Below are 26,328 nucleotides of genomic sequence, written 5' to 3' on the forward strand. Positions count from 1 at the left end.
TCAACAAGGTGATTAGGGTGATTATATACCTATCGAAAAATATTGTATAATACCTACATAATATTAATTCACATGGCCCAATTATAATATATTTGAATTGTATATTATATTATTATAAATTATAATAATTATGTTATATAATTTTCAAACAGATATTTTATTTTAAACCGATTGGGAAACTGGTCGGTCTATGAAGAATCGAACTCGCTACCAAAAATATTTATAAAATCATATTATACAACAAATAACTATACCTATATATTATGTTAAGGCATAATATTTTAATTATTCTGCAGTCGGTGAAATAGGAAAGAAACCTTATTTTTAAATGAAAATAATTTTATATAATTATTTCATTCGTGCCTGCCTATAAGATTTTATTTTTATTTTATACGTACATAAAAAAATCTATTCAATTTTTTTTCTTAACTCATATTATTACTTGTTTGATGAAAAAAATATCGTTTAATGTGAAACCGCAAACACGTAGTTTCGATTTCGACATGCGTAGTGATTTATTGATACGTTACAATTGTATATTTGAATATTTTATACCGACAATTCCCGGTAATAATAAATACACAACTGAACGATCGAAATCCTCATCATTAAACTGAATGAACTAAAACAATTTTACCACAATATTTTATAAATTGTATAGTATTATTTTAGATTCTGCAAAGTAGAGCAATGAATGTATTTTTTTTTTTTTGTACATGACAAGTAGTCGAAATAATGCTTCTGGAGTAACATCATAAAATTACCGTAGATAAAAGAAGTTTTCACTTCTTAGAGTAGAAATCACTATAACGAGTATCGCTTAGAACGAGATGCTGCTTACTGCAACAAGTAAAATCTTAGGTCCAGACATAAGCCCATAAATTTGTATGTTAAAAAATACGTTTACAGCGAGTATGGTTATAACGAATTATCGGCTACAACGAGTAAAGTATATCAAATTATAAAAATAAATATTCGGTTATAACGAACTGGCCGTTATATTTTCCCTGTTAATAAAATTATCCTATTAATTGTGTCTACCTGATCGTTATATTGCATTTATATAAAAAGTATTTTATCTTTATCGTGTAGGTAGATATTGACTTCCTATACAAATGATTTATATCTCGATTTATATTAACAATACATATGATTTCTACAAGATATGGTATTTTCAAGTTTTTTAAAATATACGGCAATGCCAATTCAGTAGTATAAAAAAAATGTTCTACACAAAATATGAAGGAACTGATGATGAAAGAAAAGTGTTGGTCTTATTAGAAAATTCAGTTAACAGTAAATATGCTACGAAGCAAAGTTCAATTAAAGATTATTTAAAAAAAATTAAATTCAAGTAAATAAAAATGTTGAAATATATTTATGTAATATTAAATCTAATAATTGATTTAAGTATATATGTATGTATAATTATAAGCTTTAATTACAAATGATAATTAATAATAACAAATTTATAAAAATAACTTGTCTAGTAAAATAAAATCGTCTGTTTTTGTAATTGTATTTCCTTTTTCTAACCGGCGACAATGAACGCTCGTTCTAACCGTATATTTGTATACGAGCAATAGGTTACAACGTGAATATAGCTGGCCCTTAAAACTCGTTATAACCGATTTTCACTGTATTTATAAAAGCATTTTTTTTTTGTACTATACAATTTTTTTAATATTTCAACTTATGTATTAAGCATATGAAATTATCCTATTATTATTATAAATTTTAAAAATAAATTTAAATTAAAAAAATATACGCTCTGTCAAAAAATTGGAAAATGTAATATTAGGTTCCTCGTAGATTAATGTTGATTGAAATTTAAAAAAAAATTAATTAAAATTAAACAGTGTTGGATATTCATTTGATTTCTCATGGAAATATTTTCCTATATTTTGTTGTATATCAAAAATGAATAATTTTGTTGTAGATTCTTGTTGAAGTTTACACCAAACATTTATTTTATTATTTCAACACAATTTTATTCGTTGGATTAAAAACTTGAAATTTAATATATGAGGTTTCCTGATATATAATTACAATAGCAGTTGAAAAATCTTTAAAATACACATGAGCTCGAATTTTTATAGGCATTTAAAGTTAAAATTTCGACATCCTAGGCCAACAAATCGTCTCCGTTCAGAATCCATTGCAAATCGTCACCCACTTACCTGCTTTTTAAATAATTATACCCGTGTATTATTATGCCTAAAATTATTGATTTTTGTAATATTTGTTAGTAACTTTCTTTTATGACATATACGATGCACATATGCCAATATAGTCACTAAAAACAAACATAAGGGAAGAAACATATACAGGGTGATTTTTTAAGCACGATCGCCCCATTTTTATGCTTAAATTATGCATATATTCAAATTCTGATTTTTGGAATTTTTAAGTGTAGTTAAAGACGATATTTTTGAGTACTTAGATTTTTCACAACTTTTAAGGAGTATCCTGTAGCGATACAATGTATATAGGTACCTCAACGACTCAATATTATAAACTTATGTACTTATTACTTAATCACTATTGTACTTCCTGTAATTTTTAAGCTATAGACGATAGACGCTATTCATATATTTTGAATAACGATTTTTACCTTTTAGGTTTTGTAATATCTGATCGGATAGTAATAACAATATATTATTAATAATACAATACAATACAATAATAAAATAAAATTACTCTTTATACACCTACTACGAGTATAGTATACATATCCTTTGAAAATTGTATTACACTAGATACTAAAAATTATTAAAACTTTTTAGGTATATAAATGGTACTACGTGAGTAGTGAGTTATGACTTTTGGGTTATCCTGTGATTTACCAAATAAATAAATACGTCAGAGCTGTATATAACGAATAGTTCATTATTCAAACATTTTTATTCGATAATAAACAAATCTTAGAAATAAATGTCATTACCTGTTGACACACGGATATTTGATGGCAAAAGGTGACTTACCAATATACCAAAAATGTGGCACCACGATCTAAATTAAACATGTCTTATCGTAAAATACAAAATATATGGAAAACTAAGAGAAGAACTAAACACAAGTCATGACATATCGGAACAAGTCTTAGTCCAAATCCAAAAAATGAAGTATAAGCACCATACATTTTTTCAAAGTAACACAAACTCTCCAATTATTATGAGATTTCAAAATTGACAACTATATATTTTTTTTTTTACACATATTATGTATTTTTTTTAAGTATTATTATAGAAATGTAATGCTTATGGCCACAGATATTGAAGTAGAAATTATTAATAATTTCAAAATCAATAAAAAAATGACATTGTCGTTTGATCTGAATAAGAACGTTGAAAAACAGTGATTTTGAAATTTGTAAGTACCTTTTCCAATAAATCAATTTTTTTTAAACACACCCTTTATTTGCGATGGAAAATTTGATTTAAAATATGATAACCGGTTTGTTACATTTGACATGCAGTTTGTTATACCATACCTAAGAAACTATAGAAGAAGAATGTATAAATTACAAAGTGGTGGACTTGATGTGGATGTACGATAAGAAATATGATGTTAATATAATCCGGGTCGAGTTCACATTTTATAGCTATCGTTTTTTTATATTGAAAAATATCGGTGGGACCTAGTTTCTAGCGTAAAAGTTATTTCTGATTCTAGTGGTAACCGGTGTGTTTTTACAATCACTCGTGGCTACAGAGAAAACAGAGCTACGCGTGGTTACTGGTTAGGTTAGATAACAGTATAACCGATAAACTAAGTTATTTGTTGTTTTTTGTTGTCTTTATTCTCAACCGTGTAAGACTTGTTTGACTGAAAACAGAAATAACACTGAATACAAGTTCACTTAGTTTGTCTACACCACTACGCACCCCACAAGAGCTTATTTGATACTTTGATTTTATAGAAGATTTCTTGGCTATTAAATGACATACTCGTAGGTTGTAAGTATAAGTAAAATTTCTAGGAAAAGTCATTGAATATAATTATTTAGTTCAACAATTTGCAGGAGTAAAATATTGAAAAGTTCTTACCGCCAGTTGCTTTAAAATAATGTTAGCATCAGTGAATATTTTTATTGTTGATAACCAACTATTAAAGTTCTATTGCGGATATTGCCATCACAGACTGCGAAGATACAGTATTATAGTATATATTACTTTGAGTATATTATTTTATTTTAAAAATGAGTTTTCAGAAAAAATTGTTCTCACTGTACAATAAATTATTCTAAAATTTCAATTTACTTTTATTATTTTCGATGTCAAAGTATAGGCAGAAAATCATTACAATTCATATCGATTCATGTAATCATGTCTTATATTACTTGTTTTTAATATTATTCAGTTGATTTCATTACATCAATAAAAAAAAAAAAAATGAATAAAAATGAATTAAATACTATTATATACCTACAGAGGTATATAAAAACCTTTAAGAATCATGGGTATTTACAGTATTAAAATACAAACAAATTAACATTAAATCTAATTCTGCTTCCTTCCTTCGTCAATATACAATTATTTAGTTGAATTAGGGTAATATAAGTTATATTATAAAATTCTTGTATGGATATTATACATGTTTACCATTATATATGATGTGTCACAAGAACAGGGTTCGCCCTATAACTTGGTTACTTTACTGGGGATTTATTGATTCCGCCGGCTATTAATTCCGCCGTCTACTGTTTATAATATCTACACATTGATTCCGCCGGACACTGTTCATCCCCCCCCCCCACCATAAATCGTATGTCTATTTTAAAATGTATAAATGTAACTAATTTTGATCAAATTTTATAATATTTTCATACAATTTGATCACATGTCTAAATTGAATAAAACTATAATAATTATATAATTCAAAATGAAAATGCATAATCTAATTAATATGTGAATATATTATAAAATGTATAATCTAAATTTTATAAAATTATAATAATTATATAGTTTAAAATAAAAATATATAAATGTTACTACTTTTGATCAAATTTGGTCACATGTCTAAATTGAATAAACTGATGGTAATAATTGTATGCAGGTATAAAATTAAAATGTATACAAGTAACTACTATTGATAATATTTGGACACGTATTTTAAATAAGTGAACTTAGAAACTTTCTAATTAGACTATACGTTTTAAAATACATATACAATGGGGAAGGGAGGGGGGGATGAAAAGTGTCCGCCGGAATCGATGTGTAGATATTATAAACAGTAGCCGGCGGAGTCGATATGAAATCGGCGGAATCGATATACGCCCACTATACTCAGTACCCTATACATATTTTTAAATTTTGCCTGACAGATCTGAGACTGAACTATTGGATCATAAATTTATAAATCCTATAATTAACAATTTTCAACTATTGTTTTTTCACATGCGCAACACCTTCACTTTTTCTATATATCCTGTTTTCATAGATACACGCTATATAGTATATATATATATATATATCATAGGCGTGCACAGGGGGGATGCCGGGTATGCCATGGCATCCCCTGCAGTCTACTCAGATAGCTTGTTTTATGTTTTTACTTTTAATAGTGTAAACTATCAATATTATCATAATTTTTATCACAAACGTAACAGAGAGTTTTGTAATTATGTATTACATTTTTTTAGAAAAAAATTCTGATTTCTGTTTTTTTTTTTTTAAGATAAAAATTGAGTTATTTTGGATTATATTGTCATCTCTTGCGAATAAATTCTGCGCACGCGTATGATATTTATATATAAGATATAGTAAAATAGACAATAGTATGCATGTAAGTAAAATGCATATTACTACAATGATTTCATAATTTTATAACTAATATAATAATATAAGTATTATTGTATTTAAATTGTTGCTTAACAATAATAATTATAATATTTAAATAAAACATATAAGAAATAACTGTTGAATTGAATATACCCGTATAGTTGTAGTTACCGATTTCTTTTATGTTGTTGACTTATATACCTGTATATGGCTATATGTACTGTACTTATATATGGTTTTTATGAAAAATAATGTAAATCTTACATTTAAAATTGATGGATTAATGATCAATTAATTTTTTTAAACACGTCCTACTACATCAAGCTATTAAGTTTATTTTAAACCATGTTGTTTCAACATAATATCACTTGAACCTACACATTTTCAAGTCCCAAAACGCCTTGGTATAATATGTTCCGATATAATTCCATTTAGCTTGTAGATAAAGAAACTTCGTCATTGAGCTGTCATTGCAATTAATTTAATATCTATAGTATATTTTCTACAACTAACAACAATAATATATTAAAATTAAATTCATTGTTAAAATTACTAATTAGGTGGTTTTGCTTTATAGTTACACTGCAAATAGGTACCTATTAACTTTATGATAATCATAGACTGTAATATTTTAGCTAGTGATAAATTTGTATGTAGGTAATTTACATGTATAGTAAATAGTTAGTAGTCGGTAATGTGTTTTCGATAATTTGATAAGATCAAATAAGGAATCGGTTAGCCTACCGGTACTTACTCTTGCTCATATAGATTAAAATATGTAGTACCTACAGTAGTTATCAGATTTTTCGAACTGATTGATGATTTATAAGTTGCGTCTATTTATAAAGGTTAAAACCTATTGTGAAAATAATAATTAATATAGTTTTAAATAATAAGGTATCTCAAAGGTTTCATAAATATTTTTGGCGTATGCCTTGCAGCCTTTTTAAAACCAGACATCAGACATACCAATATTTTTTCATATACAGCCCCCCTAGAAAAATTATACTTATTGATATATTTTGTTTCGTTTAACAATTAAAGAATACGTTTTAGAGTTTGGCTATAATTTTTATTTTATGTGATTTATATTATATGTGATTTTCTTGGTAGCTTGGTCCACATTATAGGTATAATATTTAATATATAAATAAAATGGCTGACGAAATATTAGCTATTAAATTGTGTCTGACTGACTAAATGTGTCAAACAAAATGATACAAAAATAATAAATATTTGATTGAAATTAACATCAGGTATATGATAAAAACGGGCCCCGATCAACTGACTTATACTGCAAACTAAAATAACAATATATTGCCATGCAAAATAGTAGAATATGTAGAAATTTGTGATTTTCAGATTTACTGCTGTCTTTGAAACGTTGAAATTAAAATACCCGCAGGCCACTGTGTAAAGTTTGTAAATTGACATATTATTATATTATAATATATTTATAACATATATTTCCCGAAAAACAAATCTGCAGCATTGTAAATTCACGAAACATTATAGAAGTTGAAATCTAAAAGAATTTTGTTTATAGTGCACCGGATTATAATATGTTACATCATATTATTATATTATACATCAACTTAATGTTTTCTCTTTTTCTTTAATATTTGAATATCATTACATCAATAACAAATTATTACATAAATCTATAGCATTGATCAACGTTTGGGTTTTAAAGTTTTGTATATTAATTCCTACGGGCAGGAAAATACAAAATTAGGACGTGTTTTGTGCATAGGTATACGAGACAGGCTTGTTATACTGCAGCTGCAGTAGGTATAATCACTACGTGCTGCTTCCCACTATATTATGACTTTTATTTCGTTTATAATATAATATGGGTAAACATAATAATACGTTCTCGGTGAATGTTTTCTTTGAGATAAACATAACCATTAACCACTTGAAGGATTTTTACATTTTTTAATCTAAATATAATATTTTTTATCATAACTATATTATGCCCACATTATATCGTTCATCCAGTGTTAATCTAAGTCATATTCTATCTCTTCTAGACATTTATCTTAATAGTATTAAAAATATAAATCTAAAAGAATTATTCGTGGAGACTTAAATGTCAACACTCAACATATTTCAATGTAATCAGCAATCAGCAATCAGTAATCACTCAACACTGGCTACAGACTATTAACTTAATGACTAGATATGGCTTTATTTCTTGTATAAATTCATTTACAAGTGGTTCGCTAAATTCTAAATCTTGTATTGATAATATTTTTGTACAAGAGGTTTTTTAATTCCAAATATTTAGTATTTTGTTTTGAATTCTGATTTAACAGATCATTGTATTACTTTTTTATAAACTGCAATTTCTCAGCTGCAGGATAACTCTGAATTGAAAATTACTTCTTATTATAAGAAATATTACAACTACTGATTTTAGTTAACTCTTAGTATAATGTGATATGTCAATATTTGATGTGAAACTATGCCAGATATTAAATTTCATAGCGTAAATACTCCTGAGAACATTTTCATAGTGTTGATATTTATAAAGCAATTATCTCGTGTATAATACAGATTACGGTTATTGTAATATTATATAAATTTAAAAAACTCAAAGGACGTTTTTATGAAAAAAAAAATGTAAGTGCAAGAAGGAAACAAATATGAAACATACTTATTATAGTGTTGAATTTATGAAGCTATTGGCTGATATACAACTATATTGTTGATCAGAATATAGATTGTATTGAAAATTATAATTATATTATTTTATAATATAAAACTATATTATGAGGAAAAGGAGATCGCCAAGAGTTTTATTATTATTTTTTATAATGTACCTAGGTTAAAATAATTGGAAATGGATTTTGTAAAACTAGTTACAATTTATTATATAATGATTATTGATTATTGATTAAGAAATAACTTTTATTTCATTTTATGAATATATACATGTTAACCCTTTGAAAGGAAAAATATATACAAGCATATTCTAGGTTAGTTTAGTTATGGTTACAAGTTATACACGATAATTTATATAAATTATAATATATGTTCATGGAATAGGTACAACATTAACATAGGAATGGCATGTCTACATTGTCAGGAGACATTCATCTTCTGATGCATTATGAATTAAATAAATAATAGAGTATTTTAATTTAAATAGAGTCGAAAACAATTTATAATCAATATATATTATATGCAATTAAAATACTGTTGATCATAGAATATTAATTGATAAATTTAATTTTATGGTACACGAGGAAAAGCCTTAGACTTATTTATTTCATATCTTAATAATAGGTCAGAGATAATAAGGATTGACAATAATATACTTAGTACTTAGTAGTTATATATAACTATAGTGATAGTTTATGAACAGTGCACTGAGTACCACAAGGTACTGTACTTGGACTTTTCTATTCATAATTTACGTTAACGATGTTTTCCATTTAAAATTAAATGGTGATGCACAGATGCGTATATGTATATTAATATTAATAAATGATATTAATCCGTGCCGATTTGTATCACATTTTTATAAGCTTTTATATTTCAGAAAATTTCGTTAAGCACACAATTATAATATTATAACCATCGTATTGTGTAACTTCATCTGTAGTCTGTATATTATAGCTCACCTACATCAAACACAAACTAGGCTTAGGACGCTTATTGGATAGGTATTAAGCATATTATTATTCGCACATAATTTTGTTGTGAAATATTATTTGATGAATAAATAAACATAATTATTTTAATATGTATTAGGTAAATTTTATTCATAGGTACGTACAACATAACTTGTTCACAAATATAATATATGAACAGGTATGTTTTATTCGTGTCATAAATTATATCTGTGTTAATTGATTATATTTAGGCTTAAGGAGTTGATGCATAGTGACTATTCAAACATATTTTCGAGGACGTCTGGTTTTTGTTTCCAAAACGTAATTTCTTTCGGCATTGTCTTTTAGGAAAGCCATGACGATTTTAAATGGTGATGAGAAGATCTTCAATTTCAAGGACGTATTTATATATAGTACTAAACTTATCGTCGTGATACAATCACTACTTATCAATACTTATCCACACTCGTCACTCCAGGAAAATAAAATGTAAATCTCATTAGTACTTTTATGTCATATAAATAAGAAACACGAGCCACGAGTGTATAGAATATACGAACATATAAAAAAATCTGCTTATACGACTTTCACATGCAGTACACACCTATACGTTGCATGATATATATATTTGTACATAAATGTTGGAAGGTTAACAGTGATTGATTTATTAATTATTAAATCACAACTAATAAGTAGAAAATATGTCGATTTGTGACTGATGACAATATATATAAAATACGCATTATGTTTCTTATAATATTAGATATATTTTATTGGACAGATCATTTTAGGTATATGTTATAAATATGTACCTATAACCTATACTTACTTATGAATTTGTTTTTATTCTGTAAAATATTTAATATGTAGAAAAATACAACTTATTATTATTAAATAATTGTAAAATAATTATGATAGCGTCTAATGGAATGGGTAGTTTTTATCACCCACCAAGGGGGAGGCTAAATTGAGATTCAATTTTGAATATAGTTGTGTTTTTTATTCAAATCTAATGTAATGTCCGTCCTAAACATAGTATGATACCTATCTAAAATATCATGTTAATTTATATATGTGTATACAGTGAAACCTCCTTTAACGGACATCTCTAAATAGCGGACACCTCCAAATAGCGGAAATTTTGGGAACGGGGACATTTTCACTATTATTATACAGGAAAACCCCTAATACCAGAAACTCTAAATAACAGGCACTTTTATGGTAATTTAATTTTGATTTTGACAATTCTAAAATATAAATTAATCGTGGAATGCCTTTATAAAAATCTATCTAAATATTATAGTTTTAATTTAATCTTATCTGTCCATTATTGCGTCGATTAAAACATTTTTCTAGTTTATGTTCTGTGAAGTATCCTATATTTCCTACTCGTATTTAGTTATGTTTGTGATTCCATTACATACGAACGTATTCGTAAACGTATTGTCTCTAACGTAGTTGAATCAGAAAATGCCTTGATACACGAAATTACTATGCATCAAGGTCTAAACAAGTTAAATTGTAACTGAATTTTTCATATAATTTTAAATAATAATATGTAAAATTAATATTTGCATTAAAATAATAGAAATATAGAAATATCATTGATTATAAATATTATAGGTATAAGTAATAAAATATGTTGTAAATATGTAATTATTATTTTCTCCGAGTTATTTTCAAGAATTTACCCCCCCCCCCCCTAAACCCACACACACTAGTGAATATAGCGGACACCTCTAAATAAAAAATTACGGTGACCGAGAGTGTCCGGTATTAAGAGGTTTCACTCTATATGACGAAATCTTCCTGAGCGTTTGATTGTCTTACAAACATTTATGCTATTACTAACGAGATTATCGGTCCTGACTGTCAACCAGAAAACATCATAGCATTCCTCAAGGCATTAAAATTAGAAAAAAGCATATCATAATTAAATAGAATTAAGCGAGTAATAATTTTAAAACATGTGTATAGTATACAGGATGATTCTTTTATCAAACAACACTCATTATTTAAAAAAGTATTGACTTTTTTCAAATTTTTTTTTCCAAAATTGTAGATTTACACTCTTCTTGAATTTTTTATTTTTTTTATATTTTTCACCCTTATATTCATTAGATATACCTACCACTATCAACTTTTGATTTTCAAATGGTAACCTATACTTAAAATTTCATAAATTAATAAAGCTATTTTTTTATTAATTATTACGTTAAAAATTCGAATTTAGCGCAGGTAGTTTATGAGTTATAGGTATTTAAAGTTTAGATTGGCGGAGTGGAGTGGTACGGGGTTACCCCGCAAAATGTTTGTCCACTACTCCGCCACTTAGCCAAACTTTAAATACTTATAACTCATAAACTACTCGTCCTAAATTTGATTTTTATGTATCAAAATTTTTAGAAAAATATTCTACTTTGGAATATGAAATTAAAAAACTATGTTGCCATTCAAAAAATTAAAAAACTTAAAAAATGATAAAGATAAAAATTATTTAAAAATATAATTTTTTAACAAAAGCGTTGGTTTTTTAATAACTTGAAACTATGTAAAAAAATATTTTGAAAAAAGTCAATACTTTTTTAAATAATGAGTGTTTGATAAAATAATCACTCTGTATAATATATTGTATCTCAAAAGCTGATGGCCAATGTTGCCGAAGCTTAAATATTAAAAAAAAAAATTTACATATATGGCTATAGATGGTGGGTGCCCTGTGAATATCTGACTCAATAGAGTCAAGATTAATCATATTACAACATTTTTTAACATATACTATTATTTTTTTTATAATATTATAATATCTTTTAAATAATACCTATTTTAATTTTGATTACCATCATATTATCATATAGTACATCAAAGATAGTTTTGTCGGTATTATATTTTATATATTTTAATTATTATCTTATAAGTGAGTTAGGACCATAATGTAACATAATTTTATGATACAACTTAATATAGAGGCTGCAAGCGTATACTGTGATTTTAATTTATTATTTAACTATCACATTGGTCGTGTATGTTTGTATCCGAAGGTTATTGCTCTCAACACGTCTTTTATGTGTGCGTAATTGCATTCTCTATCAAAAGGTAAATCACGGAGAAATGAGAATTGCAGCTTTCGCGTTCGTTTTTGATTTTAGATAATTTATTATTCTAATGATTTTACTTGTTAAAACTCTCGATTATCTATACACTTCATATTTATTGTATAAAATTCAAGTAGTATTTTAGTATTTTACATAACGTAGGTATACAATCAACATTAAACAAGGGTCAACAAGTGACATAGTACGAGAAGTACGAAACACGGGCTCATTGCTATTATGACTTTGAAAGCAAAATAAACATAATTTTGATTCACATTATATAATATAATATAATAATAAAATATTCACATTCATGAAAAATAGGTCTTGTGCAAAGCTCTTAGTCTCTTATTAATCGGCTTGCATCTATATATTATGTATTATGTATATATATGTGTACATGGTGTTAACACTCAACAATATTATATATATTGAACCGTAGTGCTTCTGTACGCTATTCGCTTTCTTGATTCCCTTATTGAAGTGTTTAGGACATATGCAAACATTATCGACAGAATTATCAATGTAATTTTACGGGTCAAAATAACGATTATTGATGTTTTGTTTTTTAGTGGAGTGCATGCTCACGTGAATGATGTGTGACGCTTTCAACGTATAATAATATAAATAAGGATGCAGCGAATGTACAGCCATATGTCCGTGTGTACTATACCGTTGATTTACATACAAATAAATTGAATAATTCGTTACGGTCGACGATTACGAGGTACGACCAACTTCCTATTCTTCGTTTATGATTTTTGAACATGCCTGTGTGTGTGTGTTTTATAAATACGTATTGTATAGTACAATATAGTATATATTCACGTACTTGTTGAGTTAAGAGTGCGAGTGGGCGTGTGGCATATTTATACATGTATATATATATTGCATAGTTGTAAGCGAAAAAGTATCTACATAATGTGCGACATAATACAAATAATAACGTGAACAATAAATGTGATTATAGCTTTATGTAAATTATTATACCACGATAAACGAGTAGATTATAGATGAAAATAGTTAGAATGCGTTCAACTATATATAGCCTGTAACTATAATAATATTGTACTGTAAAGAATTTGATGGATAGATGACACTCGACCCTTGGAAGTTAAATAGTTGTAGTTATTTTTCTATGTTTTTTTTATAAAATCGTGAAACATAACCATTTAATTATATAAAAAATGTAATAAAACTGCTTTCCGTAAAAAGTTAGGTTCAACAAATAAAAAATATAATCCGTCTTGGACAAGATTCAGATACCTACGCTTTTGGTATATATGTGTATACTACAGGATTCTGTTACTCATGCACGTCTTGCTCTCTTCACGTGAATAGAATACTTAATTATGCAATATCCAGCCTGCACCGGTATAATATCAAACTTGATTTTAATAACGTCGTTGAATAATATTATACTTTTTTATACTTACAATATATTGTGCAATAATAATATTATTGGTATTCGCATATCACCAATGTTATTATAATTATGACGGAAACGTTGGAAACTTATGTTTATTATCGTGCATCGTCGCAAACTCGCAAGTACTCGATATTATAATAGGAGTTATGACAGTTATGTTTTTATAATGCACATTATAGAGTTAAGCCGTATAGTTTACGAAATAAAACAATATTGAGTAATATTATTATTATTGTGTATTATTATTTATAACAATATAAATAAATATTCTGAACTTCTGAAGGCCATGTTTAGCAAAATATAACGTTTCGCATTTCACAGCATTATCAGTGTGCATCATAAATTATAAAATATTATAATATTAAGATTCCCAGTATAAGCACGATCGGAGATAAATTTAACGGTGAACAAGTATCTCGTGTGAAGCATCAGTTGCATACTTGTGTGGAATAAAATATATCCTCTGATATACCTATGTAATAAAATGCATATTATTATACTCAGAATTATTCCTCTATTGACCTCCTCTATTGGTATAAATACCTATACCTATCTCATATCGTCATATCTGTTCACAGGAATTATTTGCAATATTATCGATTATTATTTATTACAATATTGTACATAGTTATAAACAACATGTTCTCAAAATCTTAAACATAGTTTACAATGTACACATATTATAATCAGAAACAATATTGGTGATTTTTTATACTTGAGGAAAATTGTTGACACCACTTATTATTATAACTAGATCATCTCCGAAAAAGGCATAGACTCTATAGCTATATATTGAATATTTAAACGAAAAATTACGGTTTTGACTAAATCGAATTCCAATTATTCGGTTGTGATTCAAAGAATATAAATTTTAGCGACTATTTATTTATATTATTTTTTATAGATGATTAAATGTTCAAAATACTAACACTAGTTTTAAGTTACGTATATCTAGAACCTATTTCTAGTTTGTACTATTATATGGTATTGATTTATAACTTATATATGTTATAAATTTATAATGCAATATATTATATGAAATTTTTTTAATGTGTTTTACTCATTGTATTAATTTTGGCGATTTAAATGAATATCATTAGAAAAGGAGCCGTATTTGCTTAAAATTGTTTTTTGTATTTTTGCATTCATATCATAAAATAACTCGAGGTGTTTTTGAAAAAAAAATGTATGTAACACAACCGTTCCCGTAATCTATTCTACTAATCAATAACGAAGCACACTCAAAACTTACTGCACAACAAAGTTACTTCATCGTTATTTAAAAAAAAATTATTTGTTAGCTTCGTTTAGACACGTGCAAAAAAGTCTTTGAGTAGAAACAAATATTATATGTGTACATCATAAACGTTTATCAACCAATTATATCGATGGTAACTAATTTGAGTTATCCACCATTGCGTGGTATATTCTGTATAACGCGTTACGTCCAAACTGCAAATACTTATACGAGAAAACCAAAATCCGTCGCCATCTGAACAGGTATAAGCGTATATGGTGTATATTATATAAAAAAAAATCAAAAATTATCACTACTATAACAAAATCGTTTGAACATGCTGTTTCTCGGAGTGTTATGGTATTGTTAATGGTGTTATGTTATAGCATGGCCTATACCTGAATACTCTAAAATCGTGTGGACATGAACATATTTTTGGATTTGAAAACACGAAAATCTCCCGTGGGAACAAGATTATAGGAGTGTACCTGTACACTGAGTCGTCGGAGTTAACATAATATGACAATGACGTGAGACTATATAATATAATAATATGTACTCTTGCAGCAAGTCCATGCATGGTGCGTGTGCCGAGTCGTCGCGCATATGCATTTAGAAAAAAAGAAAAGGTAGACTAATCAAGTTAATTATGCGTTAAATATATTGGGTACCTACGAGAAAATAATGATACGTGTGGTCTAGGTGCATTACAAAATAGTATGCAACCCGGCCGCCGTCGATCGGCTGGCGTGCGATCGCAGCGAAGTCGATCCTCGTCCGCTGGTCCGTCCACACGTCATATTATATCATCCGCGATCGTCCGCGCGCGCGTGTTTGCGGGAGAGTTCTGTGTTTGAGTTTCTGTGCGTGAAGCAGAGTGCGGTCGCGATCATGTCATCTGAACGATTACACTATTTTGTATCCACATCATCGTAGCCGACACAGCGGATTTCGGATTATATACCTGACCTACGTCAATGAATCAGTGACCAAAAACCGAGTTTAAGATTTAAGCATCACATGTTTAGGTAATACATCATTATCGTCCCCGCGGTTAACCGAATCCTACATTTGCAGTTGTCTCTGGACCGTATAAGAGTCGACATCACGCACCTCAACACAAATAACGCTTCGTAAATCGTACGTAAAAATGAAAATCTTACTATGATTTTTTGTACAGCATATAATTCATGTAATTTTTTTTTCACAACACTTTATATGAGTAATAAATACGTTAAATAATATGCAACACATATGTTTCCATGATACATATTGAGCAATACAAATAACAATAGGCACGTCGATCCGTATAATAATATATCAGTCGAATCTCCTTAACCCGAATAAAATATAGTAAAGATAAACTTATTTTGTGTTTGAGGTAAATAACTCTAAAAAATACAAAAGTCGAATTTACTTTTATTCCCATTGAGATTCGTGTCATCGAGACTCGACTGTATAACTAATATAGGAATCTAGGTATTTACCTTTATATAAATAATGTTGTATTGTAATCCATTGGCCAACGTATGACAGTCAGCATTCACGCGAAACGCTAGAGTGAATGTTTCGAGAGCTCTTTTATTTAGGACACTATAATACACCGTCAATGAATCATGATCCATAGGTTTTATGGATATTTACCCACACATAATGCATAACTATACATTGTACGTAGATATAGAGCATAGATTAAGATAATACAGACACTATTAATATTATAATAGGATATGTATCGACTATGACAATTTTAACTACTAAGTTATACAATAATAATTTATTTTAAAATGATGAATAATTGTTGTTTCCATTAAATTAGACGCAATTTCCATACGAATTTTCTAAATCCAAGCATATTATCACTGTTTAAAATATTACTTTTTTCTTGTTGAACTAACATAATAATATTATTTTTCAAAACAAAATTTGATGATTACAAATTTTATTGTATATATCTACATACTAATAGAATAAATATAAGCATAATATAATCAAATTCTAAATTTTTTAACTATTTAAATGGACTATAATAGGTACTAGCTGTATTTTAAACACACTTATAGTAAACGACTAAACTCATTCATTTTTAAGTTTCAAAACAGTTATTTACAACAATTACCACAATTTTTCCAAGTTAGTGGTGGTAATTCACATTTAATTGCCTTCAATACATTTGTATTACGTAAACAATAGGTATTCGATTAAGATAATTAACATAAATTTAATCAACTGTTAGGATTTAATATTTGTATAATACATTTTTTTAATTATTTTTAGACAATTTTATTTATTTTCCTGTATTGTTTAATATTATAGGTAGCCGATAACTTAATCAAATTAAACCTTATTCAAATATGTATATTATTGCGATGTGTACGTTCCATTTGAACAAACTTTATCATATTTCCTTCTATTCTGTAACATTTTTAACTGTGATATAAGTCACGATTAAGGATTTTCCGTTTTAAGAAAAAAGTCTATTATAGTTGTAATTTATGCATCGTCCTGACTATGTCAATAATGTCATATTATACGAGATGAACATATTTGCCATATTTTTTCACTATTATTTATTTACATCATCATTCATCAGGTTTCAAGTACAACAACAAATAAAAAGTTGTTTAGTGTTACTAATGAATAACTTAGTAGGTATACAATAGTCAATAACATATTAATTTAAATATATACGATACAAAATATTAAGATTGGTAGTAAGAACCTATAGCTTAAATATTTTAACTAACCATGATTTGTGGATACGTTTTATGAGACAAATTATGATAAATTTTATATTTTAGCCGAAAGATTACTCGTGTTATTATTTACATATATATATAGTAATAATGCATATAATATTATCTCCAATCAAAATTAATTTCGTTGGGTTGACTCAAAGTATGACTCATCTTATAGTCTAGATATTTTAATAATGCATTATAATATATTTTATTTAAAGTGATGATGTTCATTATTCATCCTGTTGTCTGTTGGGTACTTATTTTTTTATCTCTAAATATTATAAATACTTCTTCGAATTTTTATTTTATTTTACCGCACTATGTTATGTAACAAACAAGTTTTCAAATTTATTTATTTAAAATACTGATTGTATACACTTAATCAATATAAATGATGTTAATAATTATTAATTACTGTTGTAATAATAACGGAATAACATTGTATGTTCATAAGTTATAATTTTCCGATGCATATATAAAAAAATAAAATACATAATTTGCTTTAGCTTACCTATGCTTAGTTTTCAAATGTATAGAATTGAAGGATTTAATTAAAAAATATGTACCATATTATAATTAAACTGTGTTTATTTTATCGTTTAAATTCCATTGACAGACTACATAATTACTATATTGTATAAAGTATTCAAGGCTTATCCGTACATTTATAACGATTGATATTTTAGTATGGTGCTTAACGGCTTATAAATTATTTAAATGCACCGTAGATGCATCTCAATAACTATACCATCGATCGTTAACAGTTTAAGTAGATACCTATTTTAATTTTTAGATGATTTGGAAAAATACAATGATTGATAAATCATTATATTAGGTAGATTGTCGATCAATTAGTTAATTTTCCTATTAATAAGAATGACAAAAAATATCTGTGAAAACTTGTTTGTAATAATTCGACTAATAATTAATATTGAAATATTAATAAATTATAACACGAAGTATAATGAAACGTATAAAACTTAAGTTTTCAACTGGTCTACTGGTCTACATCCCATGACGCTTAATAATATGTTATGTTATTCCATGTAGTAAGTACCTATGTTTAATGTATATTGTACATTGTATAATGTAATAATTAGGGAGATATACTTATTATATTTTCGTATTGTTTGGATAAACAAATGATTTGAGGTTTTCACAGAATTTAAAATCAAATGAATTAAAACCATTATTGAACCATAATAACTTATCATTTTATTAAGTAGATACACATTTGAAGTCATGATTATATTAACTGCCAATTACGGGTTATAGGTATACACATCATCAATAAACTCATTAATGGTTTTATATGGTATAATATCATCATGCTTATCTACATCATAAAAAGTATAGAAATAAGGTGTTATTATCTACAGAATTAATTGTTCAAATGGATTTTAAACGTCAATCTTCTATGTAGTTTGTTGGAACATTAATTGTAGCATTTAGGTCCTTATGTATAACAGCCCAATTTGTTAGGCAGTTTAATAAATAATTCGTTATATTAACATTCTATTGCTGTGTTAATGTATTATAATAGTAATCCGCTGTTACTGTGTTACATAATACTTAAATTTAATTATTTTGAAGTTTGAACACGGTTTTTGATTATCAGAAAAGTTCCTCCATAATAAATATCTGTAATCGATATCCATAATATATGTGGATAAATACAGGTTTTTTATTTTTTTTTGCGTGATGACATAATATATATTAATATTTTGTGGTACCAAGTAGGTACCAACTACGGAATTATTACTTATTAGCCAACAAAATATAATATTAGGTATACTGTTACGATAAAATTAATGTGTTTGGTGAAATATGATACTATATAGATCTACGTGGGTACAAGGTACCTACTTTACAGTGATTTCATGGACTGTTTTCACAATAAACTATTTTCCTGATAGATTGTAAATTGAAAATGATATTCGTGACTAAAATAATTACAACCATCAGCGAGTTAAAGATTATGTTAAGAAGGCATACAAAATTATCGATATAGTTACATCGTAATTGCAGAAATCTTAATGACACCAGTTGAGTATATTACTATTTATACTTTTGTAATCATAAAAAATATAGATAAATATTGTATATGAAAGAAATATCATTAGAACATGCTATTATAATATTAAATGAACTAACATAAAATATGGAGCTATATCGGTGTGTCTCAGTTTAAATATATCTCGTTCTTAGTGTACATCAGACTTCGGTTCACGGAAAATCTCACTTTGTCAACTAATTGGACCAAAATATAAAATCCACTCGTGGTAAACACAGTTTTAACTATTTTCTTAAATTATTTTTGTTTTTAAGAATAATCTTAGAAATTTTTATCAAAATCCACATGAAATATTCTTTGAATTTATAGGTCATAAACATAAGGACATTGTTTTACATTGCCTTTTTTTTTATAAATTTGAATAACAAACAATGAAATGTATAAATTTTCTTTTTTAAAAAAATTGAATAGCAATGCATGGCATGGTGGTTCGTTTAGTCTAAATAAATTGTTTAACGTATAGATAATATGTTTTTAAGCTGGTACCTAAGATTTTTTTTTGTAATCGATTTTCATTAGGCCAACTATCATAACAATTTGTTTATTTCCAATATGCCATAGAAACAAAAATAATAATAACAAAAAGAAATTAATAAATTTAATTAAATTAAATTCTTAACAAAATGTAGTATCCTATACTGGCTATACTAGATAATTTTCCACCGCCTATCCCCAAAAACATTTTCGTCAGGCGTCAGCCAAAACGTATGAAATATAATCCGTCTTATAATAATAGTAGAAAGAAGTGACATACGCTTTCTGAGTCACGAGAAATCTTTTGATATAACTTTTTAGTATTAATATATTTAATGATATCTTCCAGTAGTTTCGTAGATTAGTCCATTCAAACATGCAAAATCTTAAGCTTTATCATATTAATATAAGTAGGTATAACACAATCGTATAGTGTATAGATATTATTATATTATTTACATTCCTATAAATAATCATTCAAATCCATACATCTTGTTATCTAAGTTACTTTAAATCTAATTAGGTACTTAAACATATTTATATATATTTTTTTATTGTCTATATAGTTACGCAGTTATAGAAAAATAAAGAGAAGCTTCGGCTTCCGAATATTTCAATAGTTGTATTCTTTATGCAGGTAAGCAACTAAGCTATTTTTTTTAAAGTTATAGGAAACTAAATAAAATTCTGATCACAAATTAAATTCAAATTTTTTTCTCGTTATGTGATTATACTCGATTGATAAAATTTGTCGATTTTAAATTTTATATATCATCCATCGTATTACATAGATACCGTAAAGCGAATCATGTAACCTTGACATAATTAATATTTATGTAACGATTATTATTATTTTAAAAATAATCATAATTATTAATTAACCCATTGCCCTGTTACTGAAGTATTAATATTAATTAACAAAAAAAAAACTTATCATAATTACAATGATCTTACCTGCATGGATAGAAATTCCAAATTCTGCGATGATTGATGAGTACCTAACAGATAATATGAGTAACCAATCTAACTATATATAAAAATTATCGACGTATCAAATTATCGCCATCTACCGAAAATTTGTTCTGTTTAATTACATTCACACTATATTTCCGTATCAAATGATTATTTTCTGCATGGGTCTGTGCGTATATACCTCTCATATCATAATTATATTATATTTATGTATACTAAACATATATAAATTCAAAGTACATAAACTATAGTTGCGTACAGATCTGTTTGGGTAAATATTAATTATCTACGAACAACGCACATCTTCACCTGAGAATAGTGATTTTACTTCTTTTTTGAGTAAATGTTGTACCTCGAAACCTTGGAAATTATAAAACTCTATTACAATTTATAATGTCTTATAATCATCCAAAATATTTGTCAGTGTACGTTTTTAAGATATCTACTACTGAGAATAGAAAAATTGTAATTTATTTTCTTCAAAGACACTTTTAGATACTTTTTACTTTTAATCAAAAAACCTAATGCGTTAATTCACCACAAATCCTTCGAAATAACAAAAAAAAAAAAAAACCATCGCAGTATTTACATTTATATGAATAAGTAAATAACCTAACCTAACCTTTTGATAATTGAGCGGCCATTAAAAAAACTGCATGGTTTGCAGTTCACGCATTATTGCATATTATGAAATCGATCGTTTTGTTTTAGAGTACTCAAGTATCGTCGTCATCATGACGATATACATGCCAAAACTCAAATCGTTCAAAACGTTCCGTTGCGCGGTGACGGTAGAGCCGATGCTGTTCTTGTATTTCGTGGCCACCGTACTGTCAAACAACGTGGGCACGAACATGCTGTTGCATAAAGGATGCAACCCGAATGCGACCGCTGCACCGGACTTACGCGTGTCGCCGGACTGTCTTCTGGAGAACGGCGCGCAGCACGGCGTTTCGTCCATCAACGTGTGGAAGCACATGATCCAGGAACTGATTTCTCTGGTGTTCATCATGTTCGCTGGCCCGTGGAGCGACCGGCACGGCCGTCGGCGCCGGCCGCTGATGTTCGTGCCGGTGATCGGACAGATGACCTGCGACGCGTTCAACCTGCTGTCCACCGTGTTCTGGGGCCTGTCGCCCACCGTCACCGGCATCACGCAGTCGCTAATCGTGTCCGTCACCGGGTCGCAACACTGCTTCTTCATCGGCATGTTCGCGTACCTGGCTGACATCACCGACATGTCCAACCGGACCATGCGCATCGGGTTCGCGTCGGCTGTGCTGCCGCTGGCCGCCACTTTGGGCGCGCTGTCCGGCGGTTACCTGAACGTGAGACTAGGGTTCGCCTCCGTGTTCGCCTTGAACATGGGTCTGAACGCGGTCGCCCTGTGCCTGGGCCTGCTTTTTATTTACGACACGTCCGAACCATACAAGACGACCGGATCGCTGTACAGGAGCACGTTCGATCCAAATATCGCCGTCGAGAGCATCAAGACTGTGTTCGTCAGGCGGGACAACCACAAGCGATTTATTCTCTTGCTGATGATCGTCGCCTCGCCGTTGACCGGTGGACCTTTTGTGGGTGAGATACACAAATATTGACATGTAACCTAACCGACCTTAGGAGTATCGGCAAAAGCTTATCGCTTTTGCGTTTCAGCTGCGCTGTTGGGTACTGTTTGGGTGCCTGAATTTCTATACTCAAAATATGGGAAAGATGTGTATAATAACAATGTTATGTTTATAATAGTCTGTAGGCTAATTTATAGGAAATTTATTATTATTAATCTAAGCAATATTTTTCTTTATATTTATTCGCAGGTGAAATAGGTCTGATGTATTTGTATTTGAGAAAGCAGTTTGGCTTCAGAGAAATTGATTTTAGTTTATTCAATGCTTACACAATGGGAATCATGCTATTTGGTAAGATTTTCAAGGTTATTATTTTTTTTTTTTGGAAAGTTTAATTTCAAGTAAAATACATTTTAGGATCACTGTTTTCCCTTGGAATTTTGAGTCGATACTTTAAAATGAACGATGCAATGATCGGACTAATTGCTACTTTCTTCGATATTGCAACTGCTGTCGGATTCCTATTAGTTACTAAGCTGCAATACATATTATTTGGTAAGTAAACATATTTTAATTACTGCAGTCTCTCACTTCTCCCCTGCCCACCACACACACCAAGTATAGGTTGTCATTTGAAAATCAAAAGTTGATAATGGTTAACCTGATAAATATAAGGGTGAAAATATTTAAAAAATATATAGTTCTAGAACAAGATGGTTCTAAAATTTTGAAAAAAAAAAATTTGAAAAAAGTCAATAGTTTTTGAAATAATGAGTGTTGTTTGATAAAAGAATCACCCTGTATAATAATATAATTATAATCAAGTAGAATTATTCATGCAAGTACACAATATTATAAGTACTTATTGGGTATATTATATTATAGATGATACTAGCTTAATCTTTTTATTTTTTTTTTTATTTTGAGTTATGAAGGAACGGATTTTCAGTTTCCGTTTGAAAAATAGTGAGTGGTATAATAAAAACCATCGTATAGGTACCTCTACCTACTGATATATTATATGCTTACGATAATGAATACTAATTATCAATACTAATTATTGCTATTTACTATATGTACACGCCACACCAATGAATCTTACACATTTACTCGATTATAGTCTGCTGGATTTAAACAAATACGTTATGTGTCAATGTTGTCTCTTGCCTACATCCACTACCTATAATTATTTTATATTATAGGTACACGAACAAACGCCAAACACGGTTTGTTTTATGTAATAAAAAATAATGTAAATGTTTATTTTAATATTCCGTACTTTTTTTTGTTGTTGTTGTAATGTGCAGTTAATTGTTAATTTATATTTTTCTTTAAACATTAAATAATACTAATAATAATAAAATCAATAATAAATATGATAAATAAATAGTTGTATTGTTATAGTAGATACTTGATTTTCTAATATTATTGTTTAGTATAAATTCAATATTTATTATACCTACCTATAATAGTACCTATAGTCATTATGAATGTTAAATGTCTAGTGCCTATCAACATTGAATAATCACATTGTAAATTATTGTTTACTTTTGTTTTGCAGTACCTCCGTTAGAACTGTTTCGTGGTGCAGCATTGGCTCTCTGTGGTGCCATAGCTTCGAAATGCGTGGAACCTCATGAACTAGGTAAGTAATCAATTTATAGCTAATTTCTAATGAAATCTCTACTACGTCTCAAAAACCAATGTTTAAAAACGTTACACATAAGCTTTTATTTCCTAGGACTATTTATAACACATTCCAAATTCCTTATGTATTTAGCAAATATTATCTATTACTATTCTATAATGACGTTGTACCTAAATGTGTTTTTGTGTCTATGCAATAGGATCAATGAACGCCGTGAGAATGGCTATGGACAATTTATCGAAAAGTGCAATCCTACCATTATATAATGTAGTGTACAACAAAACACTGGAATCTAATCCTAGTGCCTTTTTCATCATCAGCATATGTTTAACCATTCCGTTAATTGGATGTTTTGCGTAAGTTTTTTTTATTCGAATTTGGAAAATATAACATTAGTCATATTTTTTTTGATTTTAGCATTACTTATTATTTGACCCGAAATCAAGTGCCACCGGTTAAACCAATCCAGCAAAATAATTTGGAAGATGCATCAAATGATCTCAACGCTAATACTAATACTAATACTAATACCAATGAGATGAAATCCGACAACGTTGAAGGACTTGTTCATATGTAGATCTTTATTTTATTTATATGAGTATTAAGACGTACCTATAACATAAAAACACCCAAATTTGTTTAACCACCTATGGGCTAAGGTAAAAAATAAGTAACAGGGCATAAATTCATTAGATATTTGCATTGAATCAAAATAAACAATATTAAATGTGAATATAACATTTAGCAGACATTATATTATTACTATCAATTTTGTCCAATGATGTTTGAACTATTTTTAATGAACTATTTAGTACACCTATACTATTAAAAATGTATTTATTTTTTCTATTTGTATAGCTGCAGGCATAGGTACTTATAAATATATGTGTAAGTAATTAGTAATTACCTACTGCAGTCTTATTGTTGTTCGTTTTATTTTCTGTTGAGTTTTTACATTTTAATTTAATCTCAAAATGTGTTTTTTTATTACTTAAGTAATGTAGAGTTTTTTAATATATTCATATTGATAAGATATTTATTTATAAGTAATATGATTAATTATTATACAGTACCATAAGAATATACCTACCTAATGTGTGCATAATTTTTAATAGTATTATCGTGGAACTGTAATATTTGTTGGTCAATAAATTGACACTACAAATTTTGTGGTGAAAAACTCTACAAAAAGCTATAATTACTATTTTTTAAATTCTACTGATTTATGATAAAAATATTTATTAAACATTGTAATTCTCAAATTTAGATTAAAATTGTGTGTTCAATTTAACTCAATAATAATAATGGTTGATGATATTATACAATATTTCAAGGATAAGTTGGAATTTAAATTTTAAAAAAGTTGTATGATTACTATTGAATAATGTTTTAATTTTTAATTTTTATTTGATTTTCGTCAGAAACTATTATGATAGATCGATTATTATACAATCATACTAGACAGGTTTATGACAAACATAGGAGGAAAAACATTACATAATTTAATTAAGACAGTAAAAAATTAAAAAAATTTACATAAATAATATTACCAACATCAATAACGATTGAATAATGTTAATTATTGCTTTTGTATATTTAACTACCAACGAGAGTGAGTTTTTAGTTAGTTTCATGTAAAAAATGCATTCATTAATGCTATATAAGAAGCATTATGCTACTAAGC

The 26,328-nt window shown here is 27.8% G+C and overlaps 1 protein-coding gene across 4 annotated transcripts; it reads left to right on the forward strand.

Annotated features, from left to right (window-relative positions):
• Positions 1-15,912: 15,912 nt before the first annotated feature.
• Positions 15,913-25,842, forward strand: LOC107166382 (lysosomal proton-coupled steroid conjugate and bile acid symporter SLC46A3-like). Of its 4 annotated transcripts, none has more exons than XM_015515024.2 (8): positions 15,913-16,304; positions 21,020-21,090; positions 22,137-23,006; positions 23,246-23,347; positions 23,414-23,551; positions 24,558-24,641; positions 24,844-25,000; positions 25,062-25,842. In XM_015515024.2, exons 3-8 carry the CDS (start codon positions 22,160-22,162, stop codon positions 25,219-25,221), a joined length of 1,488 nt encoding a protein of 495 aa, XP_015370510.1. In that variant the 5' UTR covers positions 15,913-16,304; positions 21,020-21,090; positions 22,137-22,159; the 3' UTR covers positions 25,222-25,842. The 4 variants fall into 4 exon arrangements, with proteins under 4 accessions (XP_015370510.1, XP_015370509.1, XP_015370512.1 ...); XM_015515025.2 differs by lacking the exon at positions 15,913-16,304 and adding an exon at positions 20,064-20,187; XM_015515023.2 differs by lacking the exon at positions 21,020-21,090 and having other exon boundaries at positions 15,914-16,304.
• Positions 25,843-26,328: the final 486 nt, after the last annotated feature.

The sequence above is a fragment of the Diuraphis noxia genome, unplaced genomic scaffold (genome assembly GCF_037042655.1).
Source record: "Diuraphis noxia isolate RWA-SAM2 unplaced genomic scaffold, SU_Dnox_SAM2 contig0003, whole genome shotgun sequence".
NCBI lineage: Eukaryota > Metazoa > Arthropoda > Insecta > Hemiptera > Aphididae > Diuraphis > Diuraphis noxia.